The sequence below is a fragment of the Parasteatoda tepidariorum genome, chromosome 1 (assembly GCF_982258835.1).
Source record: "Parasteatoda tepidariorum strain Cologne lab strain chromosome 1, Ptep-v5.0, whole genome shotgun sequence".
Taxonomy (NCBI): domain Eukaryota; kingdom Metazoa; phylum Arthropoda; class Arachnida; order Araneae; family Theridiidae; genus Parasteatoda; species Parasteatoda tepidariorum.
In genome coordinates, this window is record NC_141755.1 from 105,001,265 (window position 1) to 105,020,802 (window position 19,538).

The 19,538-nt window shown below is 29.3% G+C and overlaps 2 protein-coding genes across 3 annotated transcripts in view; one reads left to right on the forward strand and one right to left on the reverse strand.

Moving 5' to 3' along the window:
• LOC107447176 (methylmalonyl-CoA mutase, mitochondrial) overlaps nucleotides 1-15,721 on the reverse strand; it is a 58,788-nt gene extending 43,067 nt beyond the window's left edge. For both annotated transcript variants that reach the window (XR_015428700.1, XM_087150101.1), the window contains exon 1: nucleotides 15,672-15,721. The gene's annotated coding sequence lies outside the window, so the exon portion shown is untranslated. The remainder of the gene's footprint in view (nucleotides 1-15,671) is intronic.
• Nucleotides 15,722-15,779: 58 nt separating this feature from the next.
• Nucleotides 15,780-19,275, forward strand: LOC107447175 (DNA helicase MCM8). Its single transcript, XM_016062026.4, has one exon. It carries the CDS (start codon nucleotides 15,902-15,904, stop codon nucleotides 18,266-18,268), a length of 2,367 nt encoding a protein of 788 aa, XP_015917512.3. The 5' UTR covers nucleotides 15,780-15,901; the 3' UTR covers nucleotides 18,269-19,275.
• Nucleotides 19,276-19,538: the final 263 nt, after the last annotated feature.

The following is a 19,538-nucleotide window of genomic DNA, read 5'->3' on the forward strand; positions in this document are numbered from 1 at the left end:
AAAACTTTAAAATATGCAAATTGATGTCTTTAAAATTTTTACTTTAAACGTCAATTTTTTTTATTGCTATTACAATTAAGGTGACGTTCCCATCATGGGTGCAAGTCTTCCGTCCCCAGGACGGATTTCCGTCTTTCGAAAATGTCCGCGAACGGAAGTAAGACGGAAACAAGACTGACTCGAAGACGGAAATTGGAATTTTTTTTTTTCTGTCCCTAAAAATATTTTTTTGGTCTACATTATTGGTCTACTTTCTTATATCCTGTTGTTATTTTATCAAAAGACAGATGAATAAATATTTTTTGTACAGTACTTAAACTTGATGTGTTATGGTAAAGCTTTCTTAGATAGTTTGCATAGGTCGAGGGGGTATTGTGAATGTTAGGTATTTCAGTCAAAAAAATTTCAGTCTTGGCCTTTTTTCCAACTTGCACCCATGGTTCCCATTCTTTATTACTAAAAGCATTCCAAAAACAAAAAATCCAAATAAATATTGAAAAAAAATACCTTTTAATTTTACCTTAATCTAAAAATATAACTTCTTAAGAGACATTTGAAATTTTAATTCAAGTACTTAAAAATGTTTCAATCTTCATAATGCATTTGTTTTTTACTCAAATTTATCAATTTCATTTCATATTTTGTTTTTATACTCTTTCATTCAGTTGATAACAAAATATGTTACAATATAAAGATTTAGTTGAATTAAATCATAAAACAGAGTCTTTGCTAGTGTGGATTATATATTTTTTATTCTGTTAATAGATGGCTGCACCAGTTATTTAAAATAAATAATAATAGTTTCTTTTTAGTTAGTGGAGACGTATATCGCCAAAAGATGGCACTGAGATGCATTGGAATTTTACTTTTTGTCTGGACTGTCAAATCTAGTGGGAGGGGAGGGGATGTTTGACGGATGCTCCTAAATTAGTGGGAATAGTTTTTTCTTCTTTTTTTTTCTCTCCGTTTTTCCCTCTTACTCCTTTCGGAACACTTAGCAAGGATATAAGAATGATTTCTCAAACTTTTTGTATCTAAATTTTTAAGATGTCTCATTTCACATGTTTCTGTCCTTAGATTTTTGCTATGATTTTTCATTAATAAAAGCACTAGCATATTATCTTTTGGTTATAAAATTAATAGATAATGATGTAAAGGATCATTAACTGGAAAATGAACCTTTTATTAATTAAAATTATTCTTTATGTTTGTTATACTTTTTTAATTAACATGCATGAGAATTAGTCCACCCACAGCAAATGTTTGTTTCACATCAGTGTATCATAAATATTCATCGTAGAGTTAAAACCTTTGTTTATTTTATTTAAGAAAATATTTCACAATTTTCTCCAATTGAAAACATTTGATGTTGCACGTAGTACTTTCATTTATTATTTATTCATTATTATTATTATTATTATTTCGTTTTTTTTTTTTTTTTTTTTTGCATTCTTTCTTCTACTGAAATTCGATGAGTCACTAAAAAAATTTCTTAAAATAGTCTATAGTGATTTTATTTCCATAATTTTACTTTTTACTATTATAATAATGCAAACTGAGAAAAAAAATCTGATTTAGGAACTTAGGATAAATGTTTTGCTTACTCTTTTCATTATCTATAGTACTCATTGTAACTTTAACAGTAAAACGTATTTCAAACTGTTAAAAAAAATTTATATTATAACGTTTTATTTATTTATTATTTTTTTATATATATAAAAATCAACTGCACATATAATATTGAAACTTGAAATATGGTTCTTGCTTGAAATATGGATAATTCAGAGATGCTCTCTGTTTCCCTAATTCCCCATCAAGAGAGAAATCATTAACCCTCTGGCGCTGGCGAAGCTGTAGTGATGCCAGCCGACGCCACTTTCCGTCATTATTAACAAATCCAGAGCCGTTTTTAAGGATGGGCCTGGCCCAAGGCATGTGGCAAATGATTGAATTAATACGTTCTTGTAGAAGGGGACTCGAAACTTGATTTCTAAAGGGGTGGTTTGTTTTACTCAATTACTGCACCAGCTATACAATTCTTGGAAAGGGGATTTTTGTATGCCAGCCTACAACAGTAGAACAATACAAATGTTTCTTTCTATACATACATACTAGAACAGGGGTGGCGAACCTTTATACACCAACGTGCCATTTTTTCCAAAAAATTGTTTAATGAGGTCATAGACGTGCCGTCAAATAATTTTGCCATCGTGATTATTGGGAAAATAATAATACGAAATACTATCAACTCAAAACTCTTTAATTACGTTGAAAAAAAAATATTTTGCAATGTCTCAGTTATACGCGAAATTCAACTTAAAGTAACATCAGTGTGACTTCTGTTGTTGCAGATTAGATGATAAATAACTTATATTAGGTCGTAAGATGTTAGTTTAAGCAGGACTGTTTATTTTTTTTTTTGTTAGTTATTTATTGTTAGCTTGTTTTTCATGGTTATTAATTGCTTTTTTAGCATTAATTGTTAATTTTTTTATTAATAATTGTTTATTTTGCGTGTTTTTTTTGTGAATTTTAATTTAATTGTTACATATGCTTCATAGTGTAATAGCATTTGAGTAATAACAATTCATAGTGTAATAACAAATGTGATCGTTGGCGTGCCCAAAATATTGTGTCGGGTGCCATAAATGGCACGCGTGCCATTGGTTCGCCATCCCTGTACTAGAACATACTTTATGTTTCTTTTTATTTTTAAAAAATTAAAATTTTTATATGACAGAAAATTTGAATTATGTGTTTCTAATAATACTTGTTTTCTTAAATGTATTGACCACACCTGTTTTTTGAGAAGCAAGTTTAAAAAACGAAATTAGTAAATTGATATTTTTCTTTTATATAAAAATAATACAAAATTATTATTTGTACAATTAAAATAATTATTATGAATATGTAATTATAAATTTAAAATTTTTAAATTTAGCGAATAAAAAAATATTAACGATAATTCTAAATTTATATTGCAAAAGTTCATTTATGAAATCAAAATTCATAGCTACTAATAAATATATTATTATTAAATAAAAAAAATTCCTTTACGATGACATTGTTTGCTTAGAAAATATATTATTATTATTGTTAAATGAAATTCTCCCTAGTGTAAATTCAAAGAATAATAATGAAGGAATTATGAGACTGAAACACTAAAAAAAAATTTAAAACAAATACTTCCATGTAAATAGATGGTATAACAGGTGAATGAAAAACTAGTTTTTGTAAGAAAATTATGAAGTAATTTTGTATTGTAAACAACAAAAATTCTATCCCAACCTATCCTTTATAAAAAATTAAAGCTTCAATCTTGATTCAAATTCTTCATTTTTTTTTTTTTTTTTAATTTTCCCACGAAAAATCATCTAGCTTCTCTTTCTCACTCTCTCTACATTTAACTGAAAAAGATAATTTGGAGTTCAGTAGTACAATTAGTTTTTAAATTTTCATTTTCAATGTGAAAAAAGTGCTTGAACGAAATACTTGAGTAGTGCTTCGAAAACAAAAGGTTTCAGGGCATTGAGCTATTATCCCTTTATATTTTCTTCTCCATACACTTCTTTTTTTTTTTTGATTTAAAAAAGATTTAATTATTTGTCAATCATGAGGATTGAATATGATGTCTGGCAGGAAATGAATTTTAATGATGTGACAGAAGACTCTCAAAAACCATGAAAAGTACTGTTACCTTAAACTTTCAATACTAATTATGTATTAACGCTTTTATAATAATGTATTTGTTTTTCAACCTTAAAGTAAAATAATTTTTTAAAAATGATTTAAGCTAAAAAATTTTTATACTAAAATTAATCATAAAGGACTCCCAAATAACGACAGGCCCAGGGCCCCGAAAAACATAAAAACGGCTCTGAACAAATCAATGACGACAGTCGAACAGCGGCGCTGCCTCACCGATCCAGACTTTACTTATGTTCCCTTATAAAGACTTTACTAATAGATGTTTACAGCTAATCTTTTGTTATTTAATTGCTAGCATGTTATCTTGTTATAAATATGTTTTTTGTTGGTTTTTAAATACACTTTTTAAGTTATGATTCTTCATTTGTCGTCAAAGATGCACACAGTTTAAAAGAAAGAGCGACGTCCCTTTTATATATTTTTTCAGACAGTTTAATTACTAATAGAAACATGGTTTTTTTATTTTTTAAATACATAAGAAACCGTCTAATAGTTACTAAAAAAATCTGTTAGATTATCGGAATTATATTTCTATTAAAATCCAAAAAAAAGTAGTTTGAAAAAATGTTTTTTTATTTACATTCAAAAATTTATCAATAATTAATTTTGAAAATTAAAGAAATTTACATGTTGAATTACTTATGTTCCCTTATGTTTAAATGATTACAAATAAGTGCAAATTTGGAAAGGCATTGTTTGGAAGTGCGCCGTCAGTCCATGCTTCGCAATGGACACTTGTATCCTTATCTACATTTAGTTTTCTCTATTTCATAACCATAAATTATTATAATTCAAAATATTAAGTTTTTTACTTATTTTGACTTTAATTATTACGAAATAATAAAAAATATTTTGAATGAAAATTCTGCGTCAAAGGGTTTAACCATCTACTCTTCACCTGACTGCTATCTGCCGTGGAATATTATCTCTTTTGCATTTCTGTGTTTCTTTTATAATCTATTTTGTATTGCTTACAAAATTAAATGATATCTTTGGAAAGTTCCAGCAAAATATTTTTTTTCAATTTCATTATTATTCTTTAATAACTGGTTTGTTCAAATGTAATTTAAAATTCCTATTGTAAATGAAATCTGCAAATTTAAATATAGAACAGCAATGTTTATATAACGAAAAAACGTTTATTGAAACTGTATTAAAAAAGTTATTTTATTTAGCTCTTTTAAAGTATGTGAATAAGCACAATAAATTAGTCAGCTAAAATGCTTGTTAATTATGGTGTAAGCAAAATATTGATTGCACAGCAAAGATATTGCTTGTATTCAGTATTGTCACCTGGAAGAGTCATTCCACAGTATTTTCAGTTAGGGGTTGAATAAATTCAAATTAATGCAGCGAAAAAGCGAGAAAATTATTACTCTCATGATCATTATCTCCACTATTTTCATTTTGTGATCAATAAAAAGCAAGGTCACAGAAAGGGATGTTTTATAATGTATTACATTCTCCTTTTTTCCTGACAACCTTAAATATTTCTATAAAAATTTTAAATAACTACTAACTATTGCTTTTTAATTAAATTGTGATTAACTATTACTCTATTATTTTTCAATAATTACTATTACTTAAAAAATTGCATATAATTTTACTTATTAACTGCTTTTTTAAATAACTATTACTCCACTTAGGCTCCATCATTAAATTCATGCTTGTTTTGTAGAAGGGAAATATGAAGACTGAGTCGCAACGAACATTATGGATCTATATCCATGACCATAATGTCCTCGCAATTAGGCCGTTATCTGGTAAAAAATAATATTGCTCTCGGTTTTTTTTCTTTTTCTTGTTTACATGATATGTTACACGATGTACTAAAAACTGAACTCAGTGGCGCGACAGCCCATAGAGGAATATCTAACTCTTCTTCATGTCAAAAGCAATAAACTATGGTATAGTACATAGGTTCTCAACCTTTTTAACGCTGCCGCCCCCATAAGGAGCAAAAAAAAAGTTTAAACGCCCCTTTTGTGAAAATTCAGTTACTTGGAGCATAGGGTGAGCTGAATTATAAGAGGTAACATTTTTAAGCAATATTCTTACGCGTTAACATTGTTTGGTTTTTTTAAAAAAAATAGTGTGAACGTTAACTCGATACTTTTCTCCCGACAGGTAATCTATTTATTATAATCAAAATAAATACGGTAATGAGAAAACAAACAAAGAAATCTATGCTAAAAAGAGTTATTTAAACTTAATTAGATAATTAAAAAAACATCAAAAATAATTTTTTACACTGAAACGTGGTATCAACCAAGCAATCAAGTAACTATGTCAGTGGGATGATTTTGCTTGATGGTTCAGAGCTAGTTTCTTAACATTCGGTTCAATATTTTCAGTGAGGTAAAGACGCAAGTCCCCTCGTTGCACGATTTCGAGTCGATTTCTCTTTTTTGTGACTAGATCCGTCACAGCACAGTCCAGGGTAGAGACGACTTATGTTATCTTGAAGCCAAAATTCTGTGAGACGATCACCATTCTGGAAGCTAGCTTTCAAAGTTTCATAAGTTGAAAGTTCGACCAATTCCTCCTGAATATGAACCTCTGCTGCTTCAATATTCACGTAAGGGTTCATAACCCATTGAGGGACTTCCAGGGTCAACACATCTTTAAAACGATTAGAAAAGCCCATGTAAAAAGACTCAAGATGTTGACAATATTCCTGTATATCACCAGAGGAAATTTCACCATTCTTTTTAAGATCCGATAAAATCGGAAATTGGCTGAACTCATTCCTACCAAAATTCTGCTTCCACAAAATGAGTTTTTTTAGAAAGGCAGAAATAACTGATTTTGAAGTGATCAAATTGAGTTCGTTGCCTTGAAATTTTAAATTAACACCATTAAATTTTGCAAATAAATTCGTCATGTAGGCAACGTCTATCTTAAATTCTAGCAATCTGTCTCTCAGAGCTACATCTTTGTCTTCCAGGAACTCAAGCACTGAGTCGAAAAGATTTCAAAACCTATTGAGACAGGTCATAGCTGTCTGAATAATCGATCGTTAAAAGCATTACTGCGAATTTTGTTCACAGCAGAGATAACGTATTGCAGTGACTGATGCAAGCGGTCACTGAGATTTTTTCCAACTAAGTGCTGTCTGTGAATCACGCAGTGAACAGCTAAAATATCTGGTACCTCCCTCTTGAAAAAGGCGATAAACCCACCATGTCGACCCACCATTGCTGGAGCTCCATCAGTGGCAACAGACATAATATTCGTAAAAGTAATGTTTTTCTCTTTAAAATAATCTTTGACAGTGTTAAAAATAGATTCTCCTTTGGTATCTATAATCAAGCTTCGTGCAAAGAGCCTATCTAGAAAAAATTCTCCTTCCTCAACAAACCGGACATACGCCAACAATAAAGCCTCATTACTTGGCAAAGTTGATTCATCAACTTGCAGGGAAAATTCATTCGATATCAAAAGTTTGCATAAGGAATCCTCAACGTCTTCCGCCATCTCATCAATTCGTCGCCGCACTGTATCGTTGCTTAATGGGATATTTTTTATTACATTAGATGCGGCTGGATGATGTAAAACTGTTTCTAAGACTTCCTTAATAGATGGAAGTATCAACTCTTCGCCTATGGTATGAGCCTTGGCCAGATTTGGCAATTAATTTTGATATATTATAAGAGGCTATCAAACCATCGTCGCATTTTTGGGACGAGGTTGCTAGTAAGCAGGGTTGGCAAGTTTTTGGTTTTACCATGGTTTTTACCGTCATGTCAAAAACCCTCTGTCAAAAACCCATAGTTTGGATAAAACTGTATTTTTATTTGGGTTTAACTGCTTATAATTTAAAATTAATTCATTTTTTTGGCAATAAAATTTAAAACAAAGTTGCTAAAAGATATTTAAGAACAGATTTCTGCATTTTCCCCAACATGATTATACCAAAACATACTATTTGAAGTAAAATATTAGGATACTAATAAAAATTTTCGACATTTCCAAGCATCATTTTGTTTGGCATATTACGTTACTGAAGAATGTCAAGATTGATTACTTTCATTCATAAAATCTTGCTGTGAGAAACACATGTACACATAAAAAGAAAGCCTCATAAAAAAAAAACTTTTCTTATCATTTTTGTTTTCAATATTTTACACAGAAATGAGACATGAAAAAGCCTGGGAAATCCTTTTAGAGTTTCCTTGCAACATTGCACTAACCTTTTGTTATCATTATCCTCAATGATCTCGAATTCTAATTATTCTTGAATTTCAGACTCATTCATACTAAACTCAGAAATCGACTGGGCAATGAAAAATGTGCAAAATTAGTCACTTGCTATCGTATGCTTCGGCACAGTGACCCCGACTACTGAACATATAATTTTGTTTGTAATTAAGTTTTGTTTAATGTGCTTTTTCAACTGAATAAAAGCTTTTAACTTGACAAAATAGCAGTAATTCTTGACATAGAGTTTGTTAGTAGTTAGAAGTTTTGTTTAGCTTATTTCTAATATTTAAGAAATGCCAAATTTTAAATTCTTCATTTTAGTTCCTGAATTTATTAATAGTTCCAAGCTTTTTTGTTTGTTTGTTTATTTCTAACAATTAAGAAGTGCAAAATTTTGAATCCTTTGCAAATCAAGCTATAATGATAAAAGTAAGTATCACTATTTTCAATAAGTATATTACAATATTTCTGTATGAATGTATATCCTTCCATAAGAATACGTGTATGTAGTTGCAAAAATAAATGACTCATGCGCTGTGCAATACTGTTTCGAAACGGAGAAAAGGTGTCGTACAAGTTCGTCTTATTGCTGGTGCAAATGATGTATCGAATATTCTTATTTTTTCATTTAATATTAATTTAAGATTTATTTTACTTATTAAATTAATCTTAATTTAATAGTTTTATTTGGGAGTTTTAAAACTAAATTTGAATGACTAACCATGCTCATTGCCTCCCTACCGCGACCGCCCATAACATATCCAACGCCCCCCTACAGCCCAAAGCAAGTTCCCTGCCCCTCAGCATACTCCCACCGCCCCCGTAGAGAAGCAAGGGTATAGTAAAATAGGAAAATTTGCCCATTTTAGTGAAATATATCAGGAATATTCTGAAAGTGTTATTGATGCGGAAATAAGTTTTATAAGAGTTATTTTAACTCTAAATTAATTTTTTTATTTGCTTTGAACGTGAAAATATTAGCTGTAAAATGATGAATTTTTGAAGCCACGAATTCGAATGGTTCAAATTTGAATTTCTGCTTGTATAAATTCTAAAATATTAAATACTATAAAAAATTTTAAATATGAAATTTCTTAAAATAATCGTATGCTCATAATTAAATTAAATATTGCATAGCATAAAATTCCGAAAACCGCATTATACGTCAAAACATAAATGATCAACGTCGATGGATAGACAATTGCAGTGTCTGCCTGAAAAAGGCAAATTACGTTTCAGCTTATGTAATGCTATTTAATTAGAATTTTTGGTAACGGTTGGCGTCATTCGTTTCGCTTTTTCTTTTTTAGAATTTATCTGTTCCTGATCTTTGATTTTAAATTATTTTAAAAAATAGTTATTTAAAAGTTAAAAAATATTTACATTGAGAAGGAACTATTGATATCTCCGAAAATATTAATTGTAAAAGGGCATTATCTATCGACCTTTTTTTTTAAAGAAATTTTTACACACTTTTTGTTTCTAGAAAACTGTTTGTCTACTTTAAGTTTTATAAACACATTTATATATAAATATACATACGTATACATATTACGTTCGTAAACATATTACGTATCCATAAATATGTATACATGTGTATAGATATACAAATATGAATGCGTATGCATACGTATATGCATAAATACTTAAAATAAACTAACAGTTTTCTAAGGAAAAAAAAAGGATGTTCCCTCCTATGTGTGTTGAATAGAATGAGATATGTAACAGGAATCGAATAGAGGGTTTTAAGTTTTTATTCATGCATTTTACATTGCTTATTCCTAATCGTATTTAATTATAAATATTGTTCCCAATGCATTTTTTCTTGCTTATTCTAATGGACTAATATTTAAAATGCGTTTTTTTTATAAAGTATATTTATTTAAAAGAAACTTCTTACAGCTTTAAAACCAATTATGCCACACACTTGAATTTTATCTCATGCAATTAAGCATGAAAAACTAGATCGAAAAATGTATCTAATGTCTTCAGATAGCCCCTATATAGCGAAGCAAAAAGTGTGAATAAGTAAACGTCAAGAGTAGTTTTTTTTATACATGATTGAGAATTTTGAACTATTCGTTCTATAGCTAAAGTAAACTTTATAAGCAAAATAAATTTCATAAAAATTAAACTAAAACAAATATTAAATTTAGAATAAAGTGAAATATTGATCAATATATTATTACAAAATAGTTTAAAATTATCTCATGCATTATTTAATATTTTTAATGTCATTTAATATATTAGAACATAACTAAAACGATAAATTAAAATGTCCAAACTAAAATAAGTAATTATTATATTGTAAAATTTATCGTTAAAATGATTTACGTTGCAAGAAATGTTAAAGAAAATATTTCATAAAAATACATAAAATAACACTGCAAAAGAATTAAATATCTCATTAAAGTCCCCATTTTTTATAATAATCAGCGAATCTGAGTTATAACTGTTATAACTAGAACTTAATATAGCTAGACTATTATAAGTTCTAGCTAGAAATTTCTATATAGTATAGCTAAGGAATTGATTTCAGATTTTTTTTTATTCCCCTTCTAAAAATTTTTTTCACAAATAATTTCTATCAGAAATCTCTAGGGATGTTTTTAAAATTTTTGTCTATATTTGATATCAAAAAAATTTGCTATGCTCTAGAATTGAATGTATTTTAGTTGATTTTAAAACTATAAATTAGATATCCCAAAGTTACTTCACCCAAGGCACCCTAAGTGCTCATGTGGTAATTTTCCGTCACAGAAGTTTTTTTTTTTTTTTTCTTATTGTAGGCAACAGAAATCAATTATGTATTTATGTTTTTTTGTGTTATGTTTTTTTTTTCAAGTTCATGAATAGCTAAAAAAATAACTTCATAAACGCATCATGGATATTTCTCTAAAAATTTATAATAACAATTTAAAATAATTTGAAACATTAGGTGATTAAGTTTTAATGAGATCTTTTAATATGATACGTATATTAAGATGTCAGACGGTAATAAGTTTTTGAGAAAAAGTGAAAATTACTTCTCCCATAAACTAACATGGATGTAGATTATAGCTAAAAACGATGCCAACAGTCTTAAATCAACTAACAGAAACCAATCGAATAAAACTCTTTTAATTAGACACGCTTTTCTATAAATAGCCTTTTAGACTAGTAAAATTTATGGTCCGTGTTCCTTTTACTTGCCCAAGGGCGCCCCTGGGACTTCATGATGTTTTTGGAAGTGCGAACAATCAAAGGAAAAGAGGGGAGCAAGTTGAAAAGGAAATGAAAGTTGAGTACCTAAACACCTCATTGAAATGTAGAGAATTTGGTTTCCGGTCACTTTTTGAGTATCACAATTTGAAAAAAGAAAAAAATATATACTATTTATTCAGTATAATATATTTATTTTAAAAGATTTACAAGGCAATGTGCTTCTTCGTAGATTTTTGTTTTAATACAATTAATTGGAACTCAAATTTTCAAGAGCTAATCCCCCCCCCCCCCTGATAGCCTGGGACCCCAGGCGCCAAAGAGAATTTAAAAAAGAAGAAGAAATAAAAGTACATGAAATGCTCTTGTATGTTCTAAAGCATTCTAAATGGCATTTTCTTTGCAGCTGTCAAATCTTTAAAAAAAATAAACCACCGTTTTTGTTTTATGCAAATACACACTTCAGTAAATGAAATAAAATAACAAATGTTCTTAAATACTAATTATTTAAACTAATAACACCTCATCTACCACCGCGGTGCGGGGGAGGGGGAGAATACACGAGGTTTAAAGGACGCACGATTCCAGAATTAATAAATTTCATCTATATTGATGAGCCTTCTACGGCCTGCGGTCTTTCTTAAACATATAAATAAAATAAAAACATGAATAAAATAAAAACTATACATTTTTTTCACAAAAAAAGGAAGAAATAAATAAGGAAGAAAAAAAGATTAGGAATTTTAAATTGCAAATGAGTCTTTGAACGCGCCAAATCTAAATCATTGTAGTTTTTTTTATAGCTCTTTTCGTTGTTTTTTTACTACAAATTTTCATAGTTTTTAAAATCTCGATAATTTTTCCTCGGCAGAATTAATGCGTGAATTTCGAATTTTAGTAATGCTTTTAAAGCTCTTTATTTCAGTCCATTTCAAAGTTAATTCAAGTTATTTTCGATCGCGTTTTATCGGAAGTAAAATTTTCAAGAGCTACCCCACCCCCCTGAGTCGGATTTCCAAATGTTTCTTGTCCGATCTCTTAAATGCAATATTATAACGGCTTGAGACTTTCAAATCAGGCAAGAAATAATCTCTTTTGAAGTACGTTATTTATGTCAGTCTTATCGTAAAAACAGGCTATTTTTCCATTGCTTGTTTTCGGCAATACGCATTTTCTCATGGTTTTGAAAATACCATACTTTCAATATATATTAACACGACACTAAATCGCGAATATGCACTTGATTTGTGCCAAATTCATCAAAAATCTAAGAGATTTTTTATTGTTCTTTCAACTGTTATTGCTAGGCTTCTCCACAGGGTTTCAAAAATCCTGTTATTTTTAATCCGGCAATAAAACGACTTGCAACTTTCGAGGCATTTTAATCATTAATTTTGATGTGTTTTACTACTGCCGATTTCATCGTCCATCCAGCATGTTATTTTGCAATCTTTTTTTTTTTTCTTTTAAAATAGCCATTATTTCCCTTTTTTGATTTTTTCAATACAATAACATTATTACAAAACGCAAAATTCGACTGTAGGATTTAATGCGTTTTTAATTTTTTGAGCTTAATTTCTAATTTTTGGTAGTTTAAAAAAATAAGAAGAAAAAACTTTTATGATTTAATATTCATGAAATCTCTTATAATTCACTAATTAGCAATGTCCTAAGGTTAAGAATATATAGAACTTAATCCTAAATTAATATTAAATCTTATTTTGAGCAATTATGCGTGTTTTTTTTTAAAAATTTTATTTTAAAATTTAAATTACCCCATACGATTTCTTTACTTAAAATATTTACTTTGCAGTTATGTTCTCAAAAAATATTTATCTCTTTATTTTTTACTTTCATTCAAGAACATTACAGTTAATTGATTTTAAATTATACTTTTATGTTACTTGATGTGATATAAAACCGTCACTTTTTCCCCATCTTTACATTTTTCGATAAATCTATCTATTTATTCATTTATTTTTGATAAAAAGGAAATATTTTTATTTATGAGAGTATTATTTTGGTTTTCTTCAGTTGTTAATGCTTAAGAGAATTTAATTTTATGCAAATATATTACAAAGCTAACTGATAAAAAAGAAAGAGTTAGTTGAATGAATTAAGATAATAAAAAAGAATTATAATTATTTAAAAGAATTTAATTTAATAGAAATTTATCATTTAGTGACTGATGAAAAGAGCTGTGTGCAAAACACTTATGTTTACATTAAAATTATATCTAATCTATTCAAATACTTGGAACGTAGCCCTTCATTCAGAATGGTAGTGCACTCTACTATAGATGAATTCAATGTTGTTACTCAGTAACAATGTACTTTTCTAAATTTCGCCTTTTCATCGCGATTATTAATTCTTTGCTAATTCAAAAAAAATAATTTAAATTGAAATCTATAAATTTTTATAAATTAGAATAAAATGAATGATTATAAATTAAAAATAAAATGAATGACTATAAATTCCCGATTATCTCTTCACAGTGTTCTTGTCTCATATAATATATTTTTTAAAAAATTGTGTTTAGTCTAAGATTGAGTGCATTTATAATTTTTGCTGTGGGGGGGGGGCGCACCTAAGTCTAAAACATAATCAAATAATATTAATTCTCAGTCTTTAAGCCAGGATGTAAACATTTCCATTAAAAAAATACCTGTTAGAAAAGTATATCAATTTTGAATTTTTTCACATCAAAATTTTAAAATAATGAATGTAATTGAGAAGCAAGAAAATATGGACAATAGGAATTTTTTTTGATCAGTAAAACAAAACTTAATGGAAAAATTATTTTTGATATAAATGTGGCATGTGTACAGATGGATGGAAATGGAATTTCTGAAGTTGAAAACAAATTGTAAAATTTGTATTGGAATTTTTTTTTTTAAAGATTAGGTTACATTTGAATTTTCAACTGTGTAAGAATTAATCACTTTTAGTGAATAAAACGTGGAAAAAAATGCAAATAATTATTAAATACAATCTAGTTTAAAGAATAAATGTGTTAGTCGAACAACATTATTATCACAATAAAACTTAATATTGATATTTCAACTGTAACTGTTGTACCTATTTTCGAACTTATTAATTATTCTTACTGTTCATGTATTTCATTTCAATTTTCAAACTCAGCTGTTTACTTGAGCAATAGGGCAAAAATCTTAAACAATTTTTATCACAAAACATATTTATAATGAAACTACATAAATTATTTATGCTACGTCCTGTGATTGCTTTTTTTAGGTGCACCTAAATACTTTTCATTTTTGAATGCTTATAAGTTTAATTTTTTTAACTCTAATCTGAAATATTTAGGATCCTCTCAATCATCTTATCTTTCATAATTTATTGCTACCAGCTGTCGAGTAAACAGCCTATTTTGTAAGTTTTTCGTTCATGCGTATCCTTTCTCAAAAGGTTGGTGAAGGGAAGGGAAGCATCAGTTAAAAAAAAGTTTAGATAGAAAGATAGTGGTGGTGCCATCTACAGAGGCGTTATTGAAATATAAGAAATATTTAAAATGATTTGTGTAAATTTGTAATTAAATACATTGAGTTTGGGAAAAGAATACAAAAATTGTGTGCTAATTAATTCGAATTATGTTAGTCAATTTAATGCAAAAATTTCCTTATTTTGTCGATGATTTTAATCAAGTCTATTCTATTTCGCATTGAAGTTAAAAATATTGGCCCAAACTTTTTAAATTCATTACTTTGTCATGAACTCATACTCCCCTCAAATATGACGGAAAATTTACCTGCACTCAATAAATAAGTGCCTCAAATTTTACATTATTGCTTAGTCTAATTAAGGAAACATGCTTTATATTAGTCACACCAATTGTATCACGAGTATGCTTGGGTCACATTTTGTTATGATTATGAAATATTTCTTTTGTATTTTTTATTAAATAATCATGTGAAGACTCTTGAGTCAATGAAAAACGAGTGAACAAAAGAGATCTTATTATGAGCAGTAAATATATTTTATTCAATACATGAAATGCTGCCTTTTCTTTACATTGAATGATCGTTAAATACTAAGGATTGTATAAATATATTTGCACTTACAAACTATAAATAATTTATTCGGATTTCTGTTCGCAATTTTTGCATTTTAACGTCTTAATCACCAGTCATTACATTGTACTTTTAACATCAAATAAAGAAAATAGGAAAGAAACTGAACATAGATTCTTGCAAAGCTTTTTATTTATTCAACGTTCATTAATTAATTAAAAAAGATGATCATTCAACAATTAAGGAAATACATATTTCTAATGAAAAGGCAGAAAATCAATACTTCGAATAAAATATAATTACATACCCTTTTAATAATCTTTTATTATTTCTTGATAAGCTTTGATTTGAAATGAGCTTTGATTCTGGAAATGAGCGCGCCATTTTCTGTTCTGTAGACGTCTGTAAGAAGGACAGGGAGGAGGCGTTACTCATTATGATTAGTATACTGCGCATGCTTGAAAACATGCCTGGAAGGGTCATCCTGTTTCCTGAGGATTCACAGGCATCCTCACGCTATACACTACCTTCCCGCAGTTCCGCATCCAGCGAGTCCGCATTTACAAAATGTAAACAAATAAGCCGACCTAAAGTAGAAGTAGTTGGTCATAAATAATCTTGTTAAAGTCAAAGTAGTAGTTTTCGTTTTAAACAGTGAAATTTGAAATTAATTAACTGTACCTGTCATGTAATAAAGGTAAACAGAAAAATACGAAACTGAAGGCGCTCTTTTTGCAGACGATATTTGAATTACGTTTAAAATGGAGGAAGACGATGGAAGTGTTAAGAAAAAACGAAAGTTTGAAAAATCTCACCATAACAAGTATAACAGATCAGTAACATCACTTGCTCCTAAGGCTAATAGTCGGCCTTTGAATTCATCTAATCTGCAAAATGACTGGGATTTATATTTTCCAGACAATATTCCAGAAGGTGATTTAACAGTAATGTCGAAATTGAGAATTGTTGAACATTATTTTTTGTGTTATGAAGAAGATGCGTTAATTGAAATTCACGAAAACAGATATTTCACGTTAAATGTTTCGCATTTATCTAAAAAAGATTCGTTTTTATCATGGCCTAAATTTTTAACAGAATTAACGCATACACCCGTTTTAGTAATGAGTATATTTGGATATGCTATGGAGCGAGTAATTAAACTGAAATGTTCGCCTGAGTTGCTTGAAAATAGTAAATGTAATTTAGATAATGTTCCACAACCGAAAATAGTCCCACGCTTCATTGGTTCCAGTAACTTATTACGTTTTCAAGATTTAAAAACGTACAACTATGGGCACTTTGTAACAGTTATGGGGATTGTTGTTTGCTCTGCAGACGTAAAACCTTTCTGTGTTGAGATTGCCTTTTCTTGCTTGAAGTGCCAAGAAATTCAAATTACGAAACAAGAAAAAGGATGTTACACATATCCAAATAAATGTTTCACTAAAGGTTGTTACTCAAAAACTTTTAAGCCATTGCTTGATTCTCCATATACGCAAACAGTTCCGTGGAAATCGATTCGCTTGCAAGAATTGAATGCGGATCAGAGCGAAGGTGGGAGAGTCCCCAGAAGTTTAGAATGCGAACTGGCGTGTGATTTAACAGATCGGTGCATTCCTGGAGATGTTGTCATTATTTCCGGCATAGCGGATGTCAACAACGCTAATGAGAAAAAAATGACTGCGAGTAAAGATGCTTGCAATTATTCCCTCTTCATCAATGCAAATTCAGTGACTTGTATCAAAGGTAAGAATGTAGATGACGTTGATGAGAATAATGACTTGAAATCGGAAGATGTTATTGCCATTAAAAAAATTCATTCCGAGTCGAACATTTTCAGGCTTATTGTCGCTTCTTTGAGTCCTAATATATTTGGTCACGAGCTGGTTAAAGCAGGCATGGCTTTGGCCCTCTTTGGTGGAAGTGCCAATCATAAAGAGAATAGTTTGAATGCAAAAATATCAACGAGGGAAAACTCTCACGTTCTCGTGGTGGGAGACCCTGGATTGGGAAAAAGCCAGATGCTTTTGGCGTGCGCCAACGTGTCGCCCAGAGGAGTCTACGTGTGTGGCAATTCGACGACTGCCTCTGGCCTTACTGTTACAATCTCAAAAGGGGGTGGCGGGGAGAATTCATTAGAAGCTGGTGCTCTAGTTTTAGCTGATCAAGGTCACTGTTGCATAGATGAGTTTGATAAAATGATGCAACAACACTCTGCTCTGCTCGAGGCTATGGAGCAACAAACAATTAGCATTGCTAAGAGTGGTGTTGTTTGTACGCTACCTGCTAGAACTTCAATTATTGCAGTAGCAAATCCCTCTGGTGGACACTACAGCAAAAGTAAAACAGTTTCAGAAAACTTAAAAATAAACGGTGCCCTGCTCTCTAGATTCGATCTTGTTTTTATTCTTCAAGATAATCCAGACACATTGTTTGATGATAAGATGAGCAATCATGTCATGGGCCTTCACACTGAACCCAAGGTCAGCCATCACTTTGAAAAGCCTTTGCTGAACGAGTCTCTTAGCATTGATGGTGACTTGAAGAAACGATTGCAATTAAAATTCAATGAGAAGCTGAATTATATACCGCATAATTTGTTACAAAAATATATTACTTATGCCAAAAGGTTTTCTCAGCCAAAACTTACACCACCGGCATGTGATTTGATAAAAAAAATTTATTTAGACATGAGAAGAATCCACAAGGTACATCAGGGCAGTCCTATCACAACGCGGCAGCTGGAATCCCTCATTCGACTTACTAGAGCGAGGGCTCGTGTGGAATTAAGATCCCACTGCACCGTAGAAGATGCAAAGGATGTGATTCAGATAATGAAGTACAGCATGTGGGATACTTTTTCAGATGAATCGGGCTTTTTAGATGTAGATCGATCCATACATGGTTCGGGAATGAGTAATCGATCTCAAGCAAAGAAACTCATGAATGGTCTCACAAAAGCTGCAAAGACAAAAGCAGATGACTGTTTTACAGTTTCAGAAATTAAAGACATTGCTAAAACACTTAAGATTTCTTTGAATAGTTTTCAATGCATCCTAGATTCCTTAAATGATCATGGATTTTTATTAAAAAAAGGTTTTCAGTTGTATAAAATACAGACCCTTTAAAAAAATTTCTTCAAACACTTAAAATTTCATTTAATAGTTTTCAATCCATTCTAGATTCTTTAAATGAACGTGGATTTATATTAAGAAAGGGTTTTCAGTTGTATAAAATACAAACTTCTTTTAAAACACTTAAGATTTCATTAAATAGTTGGCAACATGGACATAGTTGAAGGAAACCCCCTTTAACAATTTACCATGTTTCAGTGATTTCTTTAAAAATATTACCAATAAGAACATTTTATGTGGGTTCTGAAATTACTTAAGGTTTTTCATAACATGTTAAAGGAGTTCAAAAATCAATCAGGGTGCATAGCTAGATTTTTCAATAAAAATAAGCACCTTTTAAGTACTTGTTAAGTTATTTTTTAAAATTTGAATCTAAATTGCTTTAATCTTGTCAAATTATCTTTAATCTTGTTTAAGTTATATCCTCTTCATTTTATTCTTGAATAAAAATTAAGTTCATTAGAAAAATAAATAGTAAGAGAAAGATTAGAGTAACTGATATGTATTAAAAATTATTTCAATATCAAATTTCTTAATATTTTGACTGTTTTATTTGACATTTTTACTTATTTATTTTTTTATATAGTTTGTAGATATTTCAACACAAAATTGTTTATTTGTGAAATTAAAAAATTATATTTTTAATAAGTCTCATATGGAGAATCTAATAATAAATATTTTTAAAATATTACTTTCCAATATTTATGATTTACCACTCAAATTCGTTATAACAATATCTTTATTTATCTTTTTAATGCAGTCCTATTATCATAAATATAATCCCCCCCCCCCCGAATTTGAGAGGAAATCGACACCTATAGTTTGCATTGCATTCTCAATTCTTTAAATGATCATGGATTTAAAATGACTTCTTCATATATAGTTTGATGATCATGGGTAAAAAAAGGTTTTTCGTTTGTATAAAATAGAAATTTTAAATGACTTTTCATAAAATCCAGCGTATTTCTTTATAAAAATAAAATTTTAATATATTGAATGTATGATTTTTTTTTTTTTGTTGTAAAATTATTTCATTTAAAAAAAACTTTTTTTTACTTACCACATAAAATATTGTATTTAAATAATTGGCACCCTCATTAAAAAAAAATAGTATTGCATTTGTTTTTGGTATTAACTTTGTTTTGCATGCTAAGATCAAATAGCAGTTTCTCAACTGAAAAACCTATTTGACTAGAAACCTATTAAACTATTTGACTATCTAGAGATAAAGATAACCTATACAAGTTAAGAAAAAGCCATTATC

Excerpts from the sequence above, each read along its gene's own strand:
- LOC107447175 (XM_016062026.4), top strand. The coding sequence starts at position 15,902 with ATGGAGGAAGACGATGGAAGTGTTAAGAAAAAACGAAAGTTTGAAAAA.